Raw genomic sequence first — 21890 nt, 5'->3', positions numbered from 1 at the left:
ATCTCTATGTTTTCCCTTTTCTGTAATCACTTTAGTTCTCGTTTTCCTTTTGTTCCGCTTAATGTCCAGTGTGGTTCATTCTGCTTTATCTTAAAATGTAGCTGATTTTAATTGTTTAACAGGCTTATTTCCAAACAGTCAACCTTTCCTGTAGAATTTTAAATGCAGAGAGGGAAAGTGTTACAGTTAATTAGCAGTTCATATATTCCCTACATAGACACACATCTACCACGCTGTCACTGAGTCATTTCCAGTTAGGGTTTTTGCATTTTGACACCAGCTATTTCTGCACATTGTGAGAACTGTGTTGTGAAATCGGAAAGCTGTAAAGTAGCTCCCATAATGTAACACATAATGCACTTTAAATCTCGTCTTTGAATGAATTCCAGGCTTTTAGAATAATATATAGGAGTTCAGAGTGCTTGTTCCCTGACACACACACACACACACACACACACACACACACACACACACACACACACACACACACACACACACACACACACACACACACACACACACCCTGGCGGAAAAGGTCTGCTGATGAGCCTTTTCATTTATTAAAGGATGAAAGGTGTTGCCTAGCAACGCTGGCAACCTGTCACACAAGTAATCTGTCCATAGTGAAAAGTTATATCCTCCTTTCTGAATCTCTAATTATTAACGGACATTTACATATAAATATAACACAAATGCTTGCTATTTCCAGTATCCACCATGACAAATTTTTTTTCTGTTTTCTGGTCTGTTTTGCCTGTAAATCGTATGACTCACATTTCTAACACTTTTTTCAAAAACCACTGTAGAGTGCTTGCAAAATAGCTAAAACGTAACAATGCATTCTGTAGTGTTTGTACCTTGTTTTCTATGTAATCTGTCTATTGTTTCATAATTTAGTCACTTGTATTTTTTTATTTATTTTACTGCCTGTTGAGTAGAGTTTTTGTTCATCATACATTTGTGGTTTGTTCCCAGGTCAGTAAAAGAAACTCCACTCTTAGGATTACCATAAGCATGATCATCAGTGGTCGTACAGGAGTTCCAGTATTCCTCCATAGTTTTTGCATGTTGCAAAGTAGCTATGATACCTAAGAGGCTGTGTTTTTATTGCCAAAGCTAAACCTAAATTGTATCCTGGCTTTACAGGTATAAAATGTTTACAGTCATGTGTATTCTCTGAAAGGTTTACCTCAACATATGACTTTTAAAACCAGGACATAGCAGGATTGATCAGTAAAGATGCTTTTTTGATGGAATAACAAATAACTCATTCATGCTTTATAAGCTTTGGAAGCCTGATTGATTGCTTGCATAGTAATATTATCTCATACGTGGGATCATTGAATCAATAATTACTTATTATAATCTCTTTGATCCAAAGATTTATAAGAAATAAAATGTGTTTTTGTCTGTGCCTTGGATCCACTGTTTAGATCTCCCTGCTAACTGCTTGCAGGTAACCTCAGCTACTAATGGCTCTGCTGCGGAGTGCACGCTTGTTGAGGAGGAACCATGGAAACATGAATAATGGCAGCACAGAGATCCCCTGCTCCCAGGCTCCACAAGCTTTCCTACCTGGTGATAAAAAGAGTGAATGAAAAAAAGTCACACGAACAGAACTACTAATTGTTTTTTTATGTAGTTTAGTTTTCTTTTCTTTTCTTTTTTATTAGTCCCTTTAAAGGTTTTTGTAACTGTCTATCTAACTGATACTAATTCACTTAACCGTGAAATGATAACAGAGGTATACTTTACCTGTTAGAGCACAATTATATCCTATATAGCAGATACTTGCACAACATACTTCAAGGCTTGGGGAGGGAAGGAAGAGAAAAAAGAGTTAGATAAGCTATTCCTTGCAATACATCTTGGTTCTACATTTATGAGATGAGAGAAGATGTGACTGTTTAACATGGGATGCACTGAGCTCATCTTCTATGTTTCATATGAAGATTCATTATTCTAATGCCAGAAGATGAGTGGGAGTTAGAGCATTAATCATGACAACCAATGTAATGTTTGTACTGAACTTGCTTGCTTTACATTCCTGTCAGTTCCATCACAATGTGTGCATAAGGCATTTTCCTCTCCAGCTCAGTCTCTCATCTAAGAACATCACTTTTGATTCTTAAACTGTCAGAGCTTTTAAATTGGATCTGACTGCATTTGTCCAATATTACTCACTATCCCTGAGGTCCAGCAAACTGATGAAAGGGTAGGAGGCAAGGAGAACTATAATGAACAGGAAAACCACACTGAGCCTCTTAAGCTACAAGCACAGTCACAGTGGAATTAGAAAGCACAAATCATACCATGGATCCTATTTTTTTTAACCCCCCTTTTGTTTTCCTTTTTTTTTTGGTTTACTGTAAAGAAAAGGGACTTTTTTGTTTGTGTCACCTCTTGAGTGAGCTATAAAACTTGTTTGTGCATGTGTGTGTCTGCGTGTGTGATAGAGAGAGAGAGCTGGGGTTAAGAACATGACCAGGTCAATTATAGGGAAAATCAATCAACTCACAGAGGCCTTTGAACTGCCTCCAAGATGTCATTCTCAACACATTTTTTCAGTATCTTACATCGATGTCCATTAATAACTGGCTGGCACAGCAGTTGATATTACCACTTTTTCTGATGAAACCTAAAAAAAAAAAATCACTGCCCTGAATATGAAACTTTATATAATACTTTCCCTTTCCCCAAAAATAACTTTGTGATGCCAATGAAATTAAAATTAAATTAGCGTCAAAATGATTGTAAAAACAAACAATAATAAGGAATTGACAAATCTGAAATTGTAGCACAAAAAAGAGATTATATAGAGCACAAACCAAGTGGTAGAGCACAAATAAAGCCCAAATCCCAATGTGAATCATTTTCAGTCAGTGGCATAATCAAAGTCAAGCACATTATTGTTCCTTGTCGACACTGATCGTATTACAAGTTTAAAAAATTATTTTAAAAACACAATAAGGGACAGCAAAAGATTCTCAGGCTTGTATGTTTACTCTTTTACAGGTAAAAAAAAATGTTGTAATCCTAAAATGTTTACTTGCTCACTAGAGCTTCAAGAAAATGGCCTCTTAACAGCACAACCTTTGAAAGTGTTGACTCCAAAGATGGAGACAGTGTACTGCTAAGGTATTTGTTGAAAGAGAGTAATTTTATAATATGATAATAAGTTGGGAAGGGAAGTTCCCTGGAACATACAGGAAGCACACACACATATTTCAGACGACATTCCAGTGGCTGAGTGATCCTTCAACCTATGTACTCTCTGAAAGCACATGCGCGGTTATTACTGAACACTGACAGAGTACACAAGGTGAACCACCAGAAGAATTTTAAAAACAAAACGAAGGAAGAAGTAGCGCAGTGCTCGGCTGTCAGATGGATTCTTGGCTTGCACAAACATAATTGATATTACACTCTTCGGGGAGGCTTGCCAGCTTTTTGTTTAGCCAGACCTAAAAAGGTAAACAACAATATATTTTAGCCACCAGAGCTCAAGACTGTTTCTACAAACCCTAGATGCTGCAGCTGTGTGTCCATATTGGTGCAAAGACGTTTTAGGAAACTCAGAACAGGACAATGGACACTTCACATGCATTATGCCAGAATGTTTCCAACTATCAGGTAATAAAAATATATTCCTCTCATAAAACCAAATGGCTTAAAAAAAGACAAAGACACAAACAAAGCTGGACTACTGGCTGTTAATCTTTTTTAGCCTGTGTGAGTGAGAGGTGAGACTTCTGTGACGTGGGTGTGGATTTGATTTCTTTATCAGTATTGTGTCCTTCTCTCCTGTCTTGTTTCTTTTCATTTGTGCTTAATGACAACCTTGCCTTGAAGATGTTCCCTTCAAACAAATGCCAATTAAAGTAACACTAGGGAACTTAACAAAACACGTAGTACGACACTCTGTCTTTTAGTTCCTGAAACACATTCTCAGAAGACGTCTTTCACTTTGCTTTTTTAAGCTCGGCTAACAAAAGTATGCTCTGATACAACACAGAGCACACTTAGTTTTCTGCGGTACACACTGCGCAGACTGATGCACACCATACACACGAAAACAAGCATGCAGACACACTCACACACATTCACCTGATTTTTTTCTTTCAAACGCACACGTATAAACACACGCGCAAACACTCTTAAACCTCGAAGGTCACTTTTATAACTGTAATCAGCTAGCCGCAGAGCACAGCACTGACACCCTAACGGGCCCTTTGAACCTGATCTTTTGACCTTGTGATCTTCAGGAGAAAAAAAAAATCTCTCCAGTAAGGAGATATAGCAGACCATAGTGTCATCGATGGGGATTGAGTGTTGGACCACTATTATGTTCAAACTCACGGTTTTAGAAGCATGAATAAAATACAATGATAATTATTTTTTTCAACACTATCTTAAAAGCATGATATTTTGAAGTGCCTCCTTGCACTTTGTGTATATATTGTAGGTAACAGATGTTTTTTTTGTTTGTTTTGTTCCTTTTGTTTTCTTTTGGGGGGCATTGAAATGGTAGGAATATAGGTTCATTGCTGTGACATTTTTAATGTAATCCTCTAGAAAAAAAATATCATCTATGTCCTGAGTAAAATTAAACTAGACAAAATGTATAGAGAGGATATTGTGTAATAAATTGCTTGTTTTTTTATTCTCTAATAGCTGTTAACTAGTTGTTTTACTTACCTGTCACACACCAATATATAAATATCTTTTTTTTAAATCTAATGTAAGCATTTTGAATGTTTGTTCCATGAAGATATAAGCAGTGTGCATTCATTTTCATTGTACATAAATAAATATATAATTGTTCTGTTCAGTGGCACTGCAGAATTTTCCGGAAATTACAGTGATCCTGAAGCAAACACTGTTTGCATGAAGAAGAGAGAGAAAGAGAGGGAAGAAAAAAGAGAGAGAAAGAGAGCGAGGGAAAGTTTCTGGTTTGACAAAGGGGGCCAACATGAGTTATTTTGGTGGGAATTACTGTGAAAAAGGTTGCCGAAAAGAGAGACAAATAAAGAAAAAGGTCAAATTTGCCCTGTATGTAGGATAGAGTGAGGAATCAAACACAGCCTAGTAGTTGATTTGAGTGAAAGAACAAACAACATCAAATGTATTCAAATGCCTGTTCCAATATAGAGCAACATTCCTCAGGTGACTCATCTGAACCATTTTGTCTTTTTAATGGAGAAAACTGGCTTTAGTCTCAGGCATCTTTGTTTACTTGGTACATGTGCATTTAAAGCTGCAAGACATGGATATCTAGATTCTGTGTTTCCCTGTCTACATGCCACAACTTCACACATTTGACTTCTGATCTGCCATCAACATCATGGAGGTTTATAGAAATACCACTTGGTAAACTGCCTTTACTCCACTTGCCTTTTTTGCTTTCTACACAGAAACTATATGCACGCACAAACACCTAGAACTTGCTGAGCTAAATGGTATATTAAATGGAAATTGACTGACACAGTATTTCAACAAAGAGCCAGGATATCTTCAATCTTGTCCTTTTCTGTGTCCTTTTGAAGAAACTCCTAAACAGAGCTGATAACCTGTCTCACTCCTGCCTACAACTTGCTTTCCTGATCTTACTTTTCTAGGCCTTCCCTCTTTGTAAAGCTGTTGTAATTTTGATGTAAAGGCAGAGTGTATGTGTGGGGGAGATTACTCTATCGAGAAAATAAGACAAAAAAAAAAAAAAAAAAACATGAATTCTTTCCTCGGTCTATGGCATACATAAAAAGTCTGTTTCTACATATCAATAAGTGTTGTACCTTTGGTGTACATATACAAATATAACTAATAAATGTTGATTCATAACTAAATATTGGCTGCTCTTTTGAGATTTTCTGACTGTATGAATTTTTACATCTTGTCACATAACCGTCACACATGCACACACACACACACACACACACACACACACAAATACATTTTTCATGTCTGTTTCAGTCAATTGGTGTAATTATGACTCCCAGACAGACAATCTAGTTTTTACTGATGTATTTTTTCTAAAAACATTATTATTCCATGCTTATTGGAACACAAGCAAATGTTGTCTACAATTATTTTGATTACTAAGTTAGGGACTAAATAGGATGAAATAGACAATGAACTCTTCATTGACTATTTTTAAGCGTCTCCAGTCTGCCTTGTCATTTATGCTCTATCCCCAGAGCCACTGAGGAAATGAGTAATCATCAATAATTTGCAATCATTCAGACCACCTGATGTTTATGAACTCCACTCAAAACACTCCGATCCATGACGTGTCCAACACTAACTGGGAGATGTACAAAAAAACATCAAATATTACATAGAGGAGTGTTAAGTATAAAAATAGAAATGTGTGCATTGTAGAAGTGGTGGTCCAGGTGAATGTAAGCAAGAGTTAGTATGACACTGTACTATTACCAGGATGAAAAAAGTGAAACTGGATATTCAATAGATAATTTGGCAATAAAGAGAGTAAAAAAGACTTTTTACTTATGTGTTTAGATACTTGAATAAAAATGCACTTGTCAAGCATCATTTTAGCTACGATCAGTACACCTTATTTGGAAAAAATGATAAAGCAAAGTGATCATTGAAAATGTTGGCCTCATCAGAGCAAAATAAAAACAAAATAGATTGTATTTTTTGATATACAACCATGTTTTCTGCTTGTTGATATATACCCAGCACAACACAAAAGCTCATGACAAATGGAGAAATATATTCCAAACTGATGAAGTGAGTAGCACAGAGAATGCATCTTTTTCCGAAGATCGGACTAATTTACTACATATAAGTCATTTGTGATGGCAACATTACGTCTGAGCAGCTTTAGAACAGTATTTAATCACTGAGCGCACTGTATAATAAATGCATGCTAAATAAGCAGTAATTGTGTTCTTTTCAGTGTTAGTCAATGAAGACAGTTTGACTACTACTACTACATGCATGGAACGATGCCATCTCTATCTTTCAAAATGGCTGTCTTTATCTCAGTCTTTGTTTCCTGTGTTAACATGTTCTCACATCAGGACCCCAGTGCCATGGAAACCTCACTTCCTCGTGTGTGGGGGCAATGTAACTACTCGCATCCCCTGTCATGCCATTCACTCGCTCTCTTTTGTCTTCACACACACAGAGTAATGAGTGAGTGAACACCACATTCCTGCACATCTCTTTCTTTACACATTTATTTCATTCATGACTTTACAAATCTTTTCAGCAACATCTTTTGTTAATTTGTCATAAAACCTGCCTACACTACTACATTTGCTACTTCTCCTCAAAAGGAATCATATAAGAGCAAAAGCAGGGCAAAAAAAACGAAACAAGTCAGAAACAAAAATCAGCTTGCGATCGCTGTATATAATTCAGCGTTATACTGAAAATTAGCTGTCACACAGGGAATAATATTGATATGACACAATGTATAATATATTTCACCAATGAGAAGGTCAGTAGAAAAACTGGAGCATTTTGTTTACATGTGTGAATGAGTGAGAATACAGAGTGACTGTCACAGTGAGGCCTGGGCAAGCACACATGCTTCATTCATCACACCCCTCCCCCTCTGGAGCACAACGTTGTCACAGCCTCTTTCTTATGAAGAAGCCTTTACATTGCTATGCGTTTATGGCACATACTCCCCACCCCATTATTATATGTGCCATCTAAAGCTAGGCAGCTGTCACTCACTTAAATATTGGATTAAAAAAAAATGGTTAATCTGCTATATCCAATTCTTTCTTTTGCTCTTTTATCGTACACACTGTGTATATAGTATGTATACGTCATTATACTTTATACATCATTACTATTATCATTCTGCTTATCCTCAGGATAACATTAGGGACTTCATATCATCATATCCCCTACTCAATATAAATGTATAACTGACTTCAATGGCGCATTAATTGCAATCGGATGCTATACATCATGTTGATTCATACAATATCCACTCTACTTTGACTATTGCAAAATCCATTCACAATTGTTTACTTCAGAGGTACTGCTCCTAATTAAATAACTCTCAAAAAACGACACATTCCTTTATTTAAAAGGGATAGAAAACCCCTTTCTACCAAACAACAAAAAGCACTGGCAGCTATTGCTAAGGCATTCCCAAAACATATACTTTATATACAGAGACCAAAAAAAAGGGAATCGAAGCTGCATAAATTAAGGTAGTGACATCCCCATTTTTCTTGAAAATTGAAAAATCAAACTCCAGTCCACAGGCAATGTCTGAAATATACACAAGGGTACAGCAACAAGCAAACAAAACAAAAAAATGAAACACATAGAAAACAGCAAGGGTTGTTTTGTTCAAAATGATTTTTTTAAAATCTCAAATAAAATAACCCAGCTCGCATCACTGATTTATTATTTCCCATTTAGGATGAAATGCCCTACAATTTAGGATCCACCAATTCTATAAAAAAGAAAATAATTTGTCATCAATGTGTTCTTCACAAATTAGACCCTCACCACCGCCTCCCTTTAAAAGCCATGTCTATCCAGCCCCATCATCAACAAAGCATACAAACAGACACAAAACACATTCACACACCCTGCTACGCACGATGCATGATACCCTACCATGCATGACACTCTTTGACTGCCATTCTGTCCTACCTAACCTGGCATAATAGACAAACAAAATGCTGCACATGCTGGTTTGAAATACTTGGTCCCACTGAGAGGCAACAGCTTCAGATCCAGTACAATACTTTGTCCCTCAGTTGGACAATCTTTCTAAATAACACACACATACACCCTTACTCAGTGTCAATTCAGTGCTGGCAACCAAAGCAGTTTTTACCCCCAGTGTTTGGAGCCCCAACCCCCACCCAACAATCTCCTCACTCTATCCCTCCTGTCCTCACCTACTCTTCTCTGTCTACCTCTACACTCCTCTCTCACGCCAGCTGTTCTTTATCTGGTGACTCCTCTAGCGTGATGACGGTGAACTCCTCTGTGTTGCCGTTCTCCTGGATCTTCTCCTTGTTCATGAGGGTCACCATTTCCTGCTCTCTCTCCTGGGCGTGGGAGCTGGATGCTGATGCTGTCGCCCCGTTCCCCTCGCCGCCATCTTTGGGTGTGATCATTAGGGTCTGCTGTTTGCCGCACAAGCTGCAAGAGCACATTCAGACACATTTAATTAGTATTATTTTTTTTGCCATCCCTCAGTCTGCAGCAAAATATGTGAATATTGGAACACTGACTATTGACTACTGTGCATAGTAATGTCAAAAAAAACATTACATAACAGCTGTATTAGTGTAAGATAGAAAATAAAATAGCAATCAAAATCATACCTGTTTCTTTTGGCAACAACTGCACACACAAGAAGAATAGCAGCAACTGCTGCAATCACCCCAATGATTACCAGCCAGTCTGGAGGGAGAAATAACATGCCATGAGACTGCAGTATTAAAGCTGAGTCAGTAAGAGATAAAAATCACTGTCAATAAAGAGCAGATCCAAGTAGGGCTCTTATTTGACAGTAATCACTGTGGACTTCAGGGTGTTAGAGGTCTATGTGAAGTAACATGGCTGCTCACTAGATGAACTGCTGCTCTCCTGTAGATCAGGCTCAGGCACAACAGGACCCAGGACCTTCCCCTTGCCATTAGGTTGTTGTGGTTGTGGAGCTGCAGTGCCAGTAAAACAAAAGGTAAACATTTAAATCATGTACTCTGATAGGTTTCGCTGACATATTAAACTCAGAAGTACCAAGTCTCACAAGAATAAGCATATTTAAAACATAAAACCAGATCACAGAGGATGTCTTTAACTTTAAATTGCCTTAAATCATATATGCATTTTCATCTCTTTGTAAGGCTGCAGGCTTTGTGGCACCAGATACCACAATTTATATGATAAGAAAGTTGTTTTTCCCTTCACATGGCCTGTACAAAACTGTTATTTCTAGTCCTGTTATTTGTCTGAAAATGAAACTCATTTGATTTATGGATTTGATTTGAATACACTTGTACAGCAAATTAATTCAGTGCCTTCAATATACACTTTTGTGCATTTGGTGTTTGTTGAATATGATAAGCCTGATTTAATTCCTCTTAGGGACACAGAGACAAAAGCACTGAGGCCTGTTTTGCAACAAATCCACTCTACAGCTCAGCCCAACACAAGGGGGCGTCATGTGTTCTTTAAGTTATTTCAGTCCTCCCAAAACCTGTTGCATCTAATGTCAGTGTAAGCTGTTTTTTAAGAACGTTTCCATGCATTTTAAATAGAAATTAACTCTAGTATTGCCATTTTTTAGGATTACACTTTTGGATGTACAGAGATTAGACCAAATAACAGGAATATATATATATACTGCAATATAATGCAATCCAAAAATTACTATCGAGCTGAACCAGCACTCATTCTCTCTGATACAATCACCACAAAAACTGAACGTTATTAGCACCACATACTGTAGATGCTTTCTGTTGCAAGGCTATTGTACAGAAATGCATTACACTGTCAGGTGTTGTTATTTCACCCAAATCCTGAATACTTCAATGAGCTGTAATCATATACACAACTCTACTTGTGCTTTGATTTATAGCATTTAAGTGGTGGCTGATTTTTGCTTATTTTTCTTACACTCTGTTGTGGCATCATCTCCATCAGGCTCTATTCTCTCGTTCTGTCGCTCATTGTCAGTGGGAGGTTGTGTTTCCTCTGGCTCTCCAACAGGGGCCATTGGAGAGGCTCCCTCTTCCTCAGAGACGGATGGCAGCATCCCAGATCCAGTGGGCTGGTCGAACTCTCCAGGAGTGAAAGTGAACCCCACACTGCTATTCTCACTCCCTCGAGAGGGGTTTTCTTCCACGACAGGACCCTCTGTGAAAGCCTTTGGCTCCTCTGGACTCAGTTCTGTGGGAGTAGTAGTGGCTACCCCAGGAGCATCTTTCGCAGGGGCTACTCCACCCTCACTATCAGAAGCATCGTCAGATTGTGTGTTTGGAGTGGTCACTTCCTGGCCTTGTGTTGCTGTTGGGGCTTGAGGCTGGGGTGTGGGTTCAGCTGATTGGAGAATAGATAGAGTCATGAATGGTTACAGTCACACATAACTTTTGATATGTTTTGTAAGAACAACATTTCTTAGCAATATGACCGTATCTATCTGGATATAATTTTATAGTGTTGTAAAGCCTGATTACATTCTCTTCTGGGATTTACACTTTTTTTCACTTTTCACTTTTCAGTTCATCTTATCATGCCAACATTTATGTTACAATAACAATACATTACAATACAAAACACATGCATATTAACATGCATGGTTGACTTTCTCCGTGCAGTTGAGTTTCTTAGAATCTTGTGCTCAGACAAATGGCATGCTACAGGTGCTATATAAATATACAGTACAGACTGAGTCATATTCTGCTTGACTGCACCAATGTGTCATTCCGCTCTCTTGTCTCTGGATTTTAAACATTAAAAGCATAGTTTTGATTTTGTTATGTTTCTTAAAATTCATGTAAACTGATAGGGCATCCTCTTTTTGTGAAAGCAAGACTCAGTTGGAGTCTTCTTCCCTGAGAAGGGCCTTTTCAGACAGTTTTTATTTCAGCCCACTGTGTTATTGTTGTCAAATCCATGGAAATGCTTAACATGTAAGAGCTATTTTTAGTATGCATTCACTATTCATTAATCTGTAATTTAAATATTTCTCCATAGGATAATACACAGCTTGAAAACCTGCAATGAGGTCATGTAAAGTGTAAATGTGTGGTCTTGGTTGTGCAATTTAAAAAAAAAAGAAGAAGGGAAAAACGTAACCTGGTGTTGGGGAAACTGATCCCTCATTAGCACTCAAGGCGGTCATAAAAAGTAACCTCACTGTCTCCTATTGGTTAACTGTATGTCCCACCTCAGGTAGCATGGCTAGGAACTGAGAGGATGTTGGTGTTGACAATTAGAGATGTGATCATTTGGTAATTAGAGCAAGGTCTCATTCTGTTTTCTTTGCTTACAATTGCTCAAATAATTAATTCTAAATGTTGTTTTCTGCCAAATATGAATACATAATCAACTGAGTTTCATAAGCTGGCATGTTTTTAAATGTTGACATCCTAACAACTGTAAATTCATGACAATATTTCAGTGGGTCTAATGATAGACACAGATTAAAACTGCTTGTATTATATAAATATAATATAAAAGCTTTGGTTTCAGTTTACTCTATATTAGTGTTAAAATTTTGGATATATGGTGACAAATGTGTACTACATGTATTACAATAAGGTGAGGGTGAATGGGCAAGCTAACCTGATGCATCTGAGTGTGGAATGTATTTCTCGCAGTTCTTCTCAGGCCCGACTGGCACATGGGGGAAAAGGAAGTAGACGTTACCAAAATGGAAAAGCAAATAACAACTAACAACAAAGTCTTTGTGAAGCAGACTGAAAATTTACATGACAATGTAATTTGAGTATCAGTCTTGGACTGCACATAAAGTGTAACTGACTATTTCCTGTGGATATAGTCACCTTTGTCATCATAGCAGTAGGCATCAAAGAGATCTTCAGCATTTACACGTGAATTAAAAATTAACCCAGTCATGTTCTTTGCACAGTTTTCATGGTGACTGTGTCTGAGGATGGCAATGCTCACATTGTTGGTCCAGCCGTTCCTGAATGGACACAACAATATTATTATTAGAAGATATATTTTGACACAATTTGGAGCAAATGTTGAGACATTTGTTGATACAGAATGCAATCTGTATCCAAGCAGCCACGTCTAAACACATAACTAAAAACGGAAGTGATTTGCATTGCTCAGAGAAGTTAAGACAAACACAGTTGAGGAACAGATAGTGGTTTCATTCACTGGAAGTTTATGTGGTGTCTACCACACCACAAACGTAGCATATCTGTGTTAAAAAACTGGAAGACCTTCTTCCTCTTTTCTGGTTTCTGGTATCTCTTTCTGAATGACAGTAACCAAATTTAAAGTTGATGCTAAATTGTGGGATGTTTTGAGTAAAAGCATTTCCTGTGGCATTTTAGAACTTAAGAAGATCCAAAAGATCAAACGTTGAAAGATGTGAGAAGGCCAAACTCATGGCAAGATCTTGAGAATTTGGGGTCCAGAAATGTTCCATCACAAATGTTAAATCTACATTTTTTACATGTCTTACAGCTTAAAAACTACATTTTATTCAACACACATAAAAACACAAATGATAAAAAAAAAACGTCTTCACTAAATAACAAAAAAGTCTTGTTCCCAACAATTCATACACATAATTATTAAACAAAGGCTTGTGGTTTCACCTGCACGTTTCCATGCTTTCATTATAGGCCTCCTGGATTTCTTTTGGACTTGCCAAGGTGGTCTGCAGCTGCTCACACACCTTTTGAGCCATCTCAAAGTTCAGGGAGTGACGGCTTGCTCCCTCCACCAGAAATACCCTGGCAAAGCTGCAGCTGCGAGAATTCACTGCAAGGAAAGAGAGGAGAAAAAAACTGGTTCAGTGTCTTACAGGATTCATCACCATTTAGATACAGTATACGGGGGTGGGAGTAGCCTGCAGGTTACAGAGTCCGCCATTGCTTATGTTTTTTAACTGTAGCCCTTGTAATGTTAAGTCCAATTATTTTCCAGTCAGTAAAAGGGAACCACAGTGCAGGTAAAGGGCTTCAGTGAAAGAAACTAATTATCAGTCAGAAAGGAACAAGTGTAGTAACTGAATGACACTTCAAAGTTTTTAAATACATGGAATATCAACATGTCATTTAATTTTGTTTATGTCTTTAAAACTTAATAGCTCAAAACTATATTTACAACAAGCAGATAGTGAGACAGATCATATATGATTAAGACCCAGGTTGCTTTTGAAATAATATACAACAGTAAATATCCAGATGCTGTCAGCTACATAACTGGAAATATGAGAGAAACAACACACCAGCTGGAGGGTGGGATTTACATTGTCTTGGGCATCCTTGTAGCTTTTTTTCCAGACAGAGGAAAAACACAGCTATTCACTCACTTCAGCTACCATATCTATTCAGACGTTTCGGTTACTGATTTCTATAAGACACTTTGATGGCGCACTTTCACAACCATAACCTGTAGAATAAGTAAAATCTTGATTTAAATATGTGCGGTGTGTTTTGTGTCAGTATTCAAGTGTGAGTCATGTGAGTTAACTGGTTTGTTCAGACGAGTTTTGGGAGAGAAGCACTTCAGCATCATGAGACAGGCAGCATGGACAGTGTTTCGCCCCCAGGCTTAGCTAAGATTTCATTTCCGTTTTTGTTCTAAACAAAGTGTGAAAGGAAGTGTTACACTTACAGACAAGGACGGATAGACAAACACACACACACATACACTATGCTGTTGTTTAGATGCCTGGCAAAGAAATATCACCTCATACCATCACAGAAAAAGGTTTCGCTATACTTTTCACTACACTAAGTGACCTCTTTCTCTAAAAGACAGAGGTTTAGTCCAAACAAATTGCTACCAAACATTGCACTGTGGCATTTGATAGCTGAAAGTATCCACTGTATACAATTTACTTTGTTAAGGTGAAATAAGCTAACAAAGCAAACCTGCCTGTTGAACAAACTTCAATAACCCTTTCCATTAAGACATATTTTCACGTCATTTAGAAATACTTAATAGATCAGTAATAAACCATTAATAAGAGCAACATTTGGGTTGCCAGGTTGTGAAAAATCCTATTATCTGATGTGCAGTATATCTACCTCTAACTAGTCTTATTCTGTTTAACTTACTCTTAATTAAGTATGCCTTACTAGAGGGTGGTACCCAAACTTTCACTGTAATTAGTCTTCATAAAAGCATTATATAGTCAATATTAACTCAAGACTACAAGATGATCCCCATGAATTTATGGGCTTTAGGTGGTAATCCTCAAAACCTGCTCTCTGTACAAAATCAATTTAGATCAGGGAAAGTTTGTTCAACAAAATCTAGTCACTGGTGCACAGCGTGTCTGGTTTCTGATGCTCACTCTATTTGCTTAAGTTTGCGGGACTAAAGGAGAAACGTTGGGGAAATGAAAACAAAAATGCAAACTAGGCCTCGCAAATGAGTAGACGAACAGGCAGAATGTATATGTGTACACATGTAGATCACACCATTCACACCTAGGGATTTTCCTGATATGAGCAGGTGATCATTTACATTGAGAATAAAAGAGAGAGACACCACCTGAAGAGTCTTGTGCTATAACACACAGCCCTCACGCTGAATATTTACCCATGACTTTGTTTCTATAGTGATCTTTGCATGGTTCCCTCCCCCTCCCACACAGATAAACAAGAAAAATTGCATGAGAATTTCTGTGAAAGCTATTTTGATTCTTCTTCTATTTTGAAGGCCGAAAATTCATTATCAGCTTGTCAACCTGAAAATTTGATCAGGAAACTGATTTCCTGTTAATTCTGTGGAGGCTTAAACAGATAGTGCTGACTAAAGTGCTGAGAACAGGCATTCTGACAACATTTTGTGCAGCAAGACTCAAACTCACAAAATAAAAATTTCAGTGTAGTAAACTGAACAGTGCCTGTGGGTTTCATATCCTATGTTGGTTAAAGGCAAGAAAAATTAACACAAGAGAAAGCAAAAATAGGATCCTTTACCACAAACACTATGGATGTTATTGAAGATGAACCGAAATCTGTTATGTTATCATATCTGCATCTGTTTGGTGCTTGTTTAAATGTGCTACCATGGTGACAGATGCACGGGTTGTGAAAGTCACTCAGCAACAACACAAGACAGGAAAACACCACACAAAACACATAACATAATTTTTGATGGCTGAGCTTCATGAAGCCTGGTAAATAAGAAGACAAAATTCTAACCTGCAGTCACATCTGGAGCACAGTTTTTGAACAAATAATATTAAAATGACTTATTTCAGTTAACATCTTCCACTAACTGGAATTCTCATAGATTCACAAGTGTCCTGTAGGCTGTTACAGGATGCAACTAAAGCCAGCAGCTGTAGTGTTTAGGATTTGTAAGAAATGTGTTGAAAGACTTGAGATGTTTTCTCACCAGGATGATGTTGCTCACAGTTTCAGGGAAAAACAGAAAGTAAACAAATTGGAAGAAGACTAAAGTTAGAAGAAGATATCATGCTGGAGCATGAAATTAAAATATACTTCCTTTTCATCTTTAGTTAAAGAACCTTAGACTCGTCAAAACTTGCTCCCTCACAATAATATAACTACTTAACAACATACCAATTTAGAACAATGCCTGTATAATATAATGTATTCTTATACAATTACAATATACAACATTTGTGAAGCTTTACTGAGACAGTGTCAGAGACCTTATAGATTGGATTGCATTTAATGGTACAGTATGTGCTCACATAGTAATCACATGTTCTGTAATGACAAATCATTCAGCTGGCCTCAGTAAAGAGGGACATGCATGTGTTGCATGTTATTTCTCAAGCTGCATCCTGAACTTGACTCCTGCATTATGGCATGTCAATGCAAGAAAGAAAACCAAGAAAATGCCAAAACATTGAGATAACATAAGACAATATATTGGTTTTGCCTTAATAAAAAAATCCTGCATGTTAAAGTTATCTCAACTACAGATATTTATATCCAAACTGGAGATATTAGATTTGCCTCAACTTTTAAATAAATTTGCAAAATTGCGATTTATTATTTTGGGTCCATGTTTATCACTTTCCTGTGGAGAAAGCTTCTAAAAGACTAGATAAAAAAAGTCCCCCCATTTTTCCACTGGCTGTTATGAGTCAACAGAAGCACTAGCAGCACCAGGAAGTTGAGCTCTCTGCTGTTAGTGGCAGTTGGGCAACAAGAGTTAGTGCCAACACTTGTTTTGCAAGGCATTTTCAGTTTTTTGCTTCTCACTCTCTCCCTCTCTCTTACACACACACACACACACACACACTTGAAAGAACCTCAACACATGCTGCCACATGACACAGTGTCCCTGAAAGTAAAGGGGTGAAAAACAGGCCCTGGCCTTGCAAACATGCCCAGAAAGATCAAAGGGAGCACAGCTTACCATCAGTGAGCTGAAAAGGGGGAAGACATGAATCTGATGCATAATCATTAGTATGCACAAGGAACGGTCATGGGTGTCTTTATACAGTCCAGAAGCCTGCTATGCCAAGTCACTGACTCTCCCAAAGGCTCCATTGTCACCTAATAGAGTTGAAACCAAGGAGACTGCAAGTCTGGGTGTACAGAACCTGAGAGAAAGGGAGCTTTAACACAGTCTTGCCAAAACCTCCAGCTGCTCTAGAAGTAATAGACAAGCCTGACTCTCCACTCTCACTTCACTTTCTTTACCCCCTGTCTCTCCTTTTCTCTTGTTTTCTCTCATTACCCTCTGTTTGTCTTTTCTATGCCAGCAATAAAGTACAAATTACCCCCTACATGCAGGTGCACAAACACACAGGAAGATAACAGATACGCATGCACACAAACACACTTGAACGTTTGTTGATAATTTCTTAAGTTATAACATTGCAGAGCCATGAAATGGAGCACAGCGAGAGAGCCAATATTCTCAGTATCTTGATGTCAAGATCAATAACACACACAACATTGGCTTATTTTTTGTCCTCTTATCTGCATTTTTCTGAGTGCAGGAATCCCATGCTTGAACAGAGAATCTACTGTATATGTCCCACTACTACTGTAACATCCTTTAAACCATAGTTGATCAGCTGGTTTGGAGAGAGACCTTATTACCAACACCCCCACAATGCAACAGTGTCCTGCATTATCACACTTGAATGAATTTGCTCTGTCAGCAGCCATGTCTTTCCCTCCACTGGTCACAGGTCCACTGGCCATTGGGACAGGTGAAACATGAGATATGGTGCAAATAGGTTACACACACACACACACACACACACACACACACACACAGACAGACAGACAGACAGACAACATTACCTGATGGTCACAAGAAGGTCACTCTCACAGTTTTCATCTCTAATGGGCCATTTCTTGTCACACCTTCTGTCTCCCTACACCTCCACCCATTGTATACACTTTGAGAGCAGCCCAGCTTTCTTTCAAACAGAACAGGGGCAGATGCACTTTTTTTCTTTTGTAAATGAGAGCCTTAACGTTCTCCTCTAAATTAAAAAGGTTTCAATGAATCTGAATAGATGATCTGTGATGAGAAACTTGACCTCCAACATTATTTTCAAAAACTCGGATTTGAAGATAAAGGAGACTTTAGTGGAAATTCCACAATTTAAAGCATTCGTTGCACTGCAAAAGTCTTTCACTGGTTGTTTTTGTTAAAGCACTATTAACCAAACAAAAGCAGTTTTGCACGATACTGTGCACATATTTTCATGAATACCTGCCTTCTGTTTGTTGTCGTACTTTATTAAATGGTTTAAATTAAGGTTTTCTATGACTATTTCGTTTCAAAAAATAGTTTGACATTTTGGGAAATAGGCCTACACTTATTCACTTTCTTGCTAACAACAGGGAGGCGGTTAGCTTAGCACACAGACTTGAAACAGGTGGAAACATCTACTCTAGCTCTGAAAATATGCTAAACAGCACATCTGAAGCTAACTATTAACACATACAGAATCTTGTTTGTTTAATCCAGAAATGCAAAAACAACATTTTGGGCATTGTCAGGTTAGCTCTTTCCAGTCATTATGCTAGGGCTAAGCTAATCATCCCCCTTGCTCTAGGTCTGCACTTAAGGTACCGAAACAAGAGTGGTATCGATCTTCTCATCTAATTCTCGGAAAGAAAACAAATTACTTACATTACATTACATTTCCCAAAATGTCAAACTATTCATCTAAAGCAACAGTAGTGTTGTTTTTATCTATTACATTTAGCCTATTAGCGTCTTGTTTGCAAAACTATGGAATAAGGAACCTATTCGTTTTTGTCCTAACATGCACATTCCTGTGCTTGTAATCAACGTATAGATCCAGTATAATCTGCTGTTATGTCTGATGATACAGTGAGTTAGGAATGACTGCCTCATGCAGGATCATGTGTGTACATTACAGAGCTCTTTCTGAGCAGTTTTCCCAAGGACACAAAGACTTTAGTGTATATGTGGAGGGAAAGCAGACAGGGGGGAGTGTGGATAGGGAGCTTGAAACTCACAAAAAAGGTTTAAAAAAGTAATTAGAAGGTTTAAAAGCATACAAAGAGACAGAAGAAACCTGCAATATGAGGACCCATGTACCATTTAAGACCAGTTCAATCAGTGTCAAAGGCAGAGGAGAGAAGTTATACTAAGATATTGGTGCAGGGCCATGCTTCAGGGAGGTTGATATGTAGAGGAGGGTACATTGGTAGAGAAGGCAAACACGTGTCTGAGAGTCTCAGGTGGCAGGAGATGGTACTCAGAGCCTGTACAGGCACAAGCCCTCTTTGTCAGGGCCCAGTCCCAGTCCACGGGGCCCCTGACCACCCCTCACCTTGAAACATGACACGGGTACATGCAGGAGGGGTCGTTATGCCATGGAGGCAAATACAGCCACATTTGCAGGAAGTCCAGCGGTCAGGTTGGCCCAAGTACATTTTTGTACTTTTGTATGTTTTTTGTGTGTGTGTGTGTGTGTGTGTGTGTGTGTGTGTGTGTGTGTGTGTGTGTGTGTGTGTGTGTGTGAGAGAGAGAGAGAGAGAGAGAGAGAGAGAGAGAGAGAGAGAGAGAGAAGTTCAAAGTTCAACTCTATAATCTCAGATTTCAAAGAGTTAAATGAGCTCTCAAAATTAAAAAATACTTCTAGGAGAAGGAGACAGGGCAGATCTTGCTGCCCAACATATATCAACATGCCACAACCTGAGGGACAATGAATGACCTACACACACACACACACATACACGCACACACTCATAAAAAAATGTTGCATATTATTATTATTATTATCCTATCCTATCCTATCTGTATATATTTTAATACCACGATTCTTCTGTTTATTTATGTCTTTATTTTACACAAGCTTTGTTAACATCTGTTTCCCATGCCAATAAAGCCCAGTTGAATTTTAGTGAATTCAATTGAGACTAGTCCTTTGCATAGAAGAAGCAGGACTCAAAAGACGGAATACGGTCCGTCTTTAATTGCTGTAAGTGGACTATCTGCACTTGCTGTCTATATAGGAAACTCAAAAGATACAAGAGCACTAAGCTCACACATCAGATAAAGTTAGATAAAGTGTGTTGAAAGCTCTGCATATGTCTTCATTCTGATCATCAGATCATCACTTACTTGGTGTTAGAGACCAGAAATTGACAAATTGTCAAATTTGGAAGGTCTCACAGATAATATAACTCTTTACAATCTCATGATCATCTAAATTATTGAAGTGCCTTAATAAATTTGAATTATCCTAAATTGGGTTTTTATTACATTCCTTGCAGATGTCATATAGTTACATATGAATTTAAATGGATGAAACTAACTCAATTAATCACTGGAGGGATCATGCATGCCCATAGATGCTATTGGTGGGCATACAGACAGCATAAAAAAACACCCAGTACTGGGTTGAAGCACAAGGGGAAGGTGGGTCCACCCACTTCCCTCTTCCCACATACAGTGCACATAAAAGCTGTCTAGGTAGTCTCTTATTTGGCTTTAAATGCTGGTCAGATTTATAACTTGATGCTGATTGTTCACTGGTGCAGTGCCAGAGGGAGTCTTTGTGAACAACCCCACCACCATCTCCTCAAGGAACAAGATAAAACAACACAGACCTGTTTGATTCAGTACCAACTTCACCTACAGAGATATATCGCTCCGAGCAACAAATCCAATCAAAACCTTACACAGAAAGCACATGTGAGAAAGAGACAAAGAGAAAAGAGGGAGACACGGTGGGGTGGGGGTAGGGGCTAGAGCGATTGCTGAACATCCTTTGTGTCAGACAATAAAGCATTAAGGTTGGCAGCACAGACTCCAGCTGTAGCAACACAGCAAACAAGAAAAAAACCCCTCTATTTCTGCTTCTACCTGAAAAGAAGAACATTGATCATCCAAAACCCTGATGAATGAGGTTAACTTTCCAGCGTGTGAATGTGTGCGAGACAGAGAGTGAGCAAGTGCGCCTGTCTCCTTTGTGTCTATCAGGAGTCTCAGACTGCCAGACGTACGCTTGTCTGTGCTGGTGTAGCACACGCTCTTGCCAGCAACACCGGCATTCACTCATCCATTCGACAAGCAGCAGCAGCAGAGCATAGCCTCTTTCTTTCACTGTCTTCTCTTTACATGAACACTCACTCAAATTCTCAACAAGGCTCAAGAAGGGAAACAATAACACTACTGTCTGGTCCTAAAATCTGGCAACAAAGCAAGCCAGTCAGCCAGACACAATTTAGGCAGAATAAGGTAAAAAAAACAAAACAACTAATAATAATAATCCCCAAACAAAGAGCCATCCGCTGGGCGAAGGCACTGTCCCCTCACCTTTAAGTTGTTCTGACCTAGAGGAGGCCAGTAATCCAAAGGTGACCCCCAAGACAAGCGTCCACATCCTGGGTAAAGTGTCTGGCGATGGCTGGGTGAGTAACTGGGAGGAAAGGTGTGTAACAGTTCTCCTGTGGTCCTGTCTTCCCTCTGCCAGGAGTGACGGATGATTTGTGTGTGTGTATGTGTATGTGTGTGTGTGTGTGTGTGTGTGTGTGTGAAAGAGAGAGAGAGTGAATGAGTGAGAGAGCAGTACAGAGAGAGAGAGAGAGAGAGAGAGAGAGAGAGAGAGAGAGAAGAAACCTGTCACTGTGGGAGTTGCTGTGAGTGTCTGGTAGCTGCTGGAGCTGACTCAGACTTTGCCCCAACTTTTCTATTCTCTGCCGACAGACACAGAGGCTAGTGGCACACTCAGAAGGGGAAGA

The 21890-nt window shown here is 38.5% G+C and overlaps 2 protein-coding genes across 4 annotated transcripts in view; one reads left to right on the top strand and one right to left on the bottom strand.

Moving 5' to 3' along the window:
* slc1a2b (solute carrier family 1 member 2b) overlaps positions 1–5843 on the top strand; it is a 31174-nt gene extending 25331 nt beyond the window's left edge. For all 3 annotated transcript variants that reach the window (XM_044193306.1, XM_044193305.1, XM_044193307.1), the window contains exon 11: positions 1457–5843. In XM_044193306.1, the coding sequence (XP_044049241.1) occupies positions 1457–1528 (72 nt within the window). In that variant the 3' untranslated portion in view covers positions 1529–5843. The remainder of the gene's footprint in view (positions 1–1456) is intronic.
* A 1341-nt stretch (positions 5844–7184) lies between these two features.
* On the bottom strand, positions 7185–21890 carry cd44b (CD44 molecule (Indian blood group) b). Its single transcript, XM_044193308.1, has 8 exons — positions 21466–21890; positions 13308–13473; positions 12519–12661; positions 12298–12348; positions 10627–11049; positions 9576–9665; positions 9330–9408; positions 7185–9144 (listed from the first exon to the last, which is right to left on the bottom strand). The coding sequence occupies exons 1-8, from the start codon at positions 21530–21532 to the stop codon at positions 8931–8933; spliced, it is 1233 nt and encodes a 410-aa protein (XP_044049243.1). The 5' UTR covers positions 21533–21890; the 3' UTR covers positions 7185–8930.

Source organism: Siniperca chuatsi, linkage group LG4 (assembly GCF_020085105.1).
Source record: "Siniperca chuatsi isolate FFG_IHB_CAS linkage group LG4, ASM2008510v1, whole genome shotgun sequence".
In the NCBI taxonomy this organism is placed as follows: domain Eukaryota; kingdom Metazoa; phylum Chordata; class Actinopteri; order Centrarchiformes; family Sinipercidae; genus Siniperca; species Siniperca chuatsi.
The sequence above is the reverse complement of the archived record's forward strand: the minus strand, read 5'-3'. Positions and strand labels throughout refer to the sequence as shown.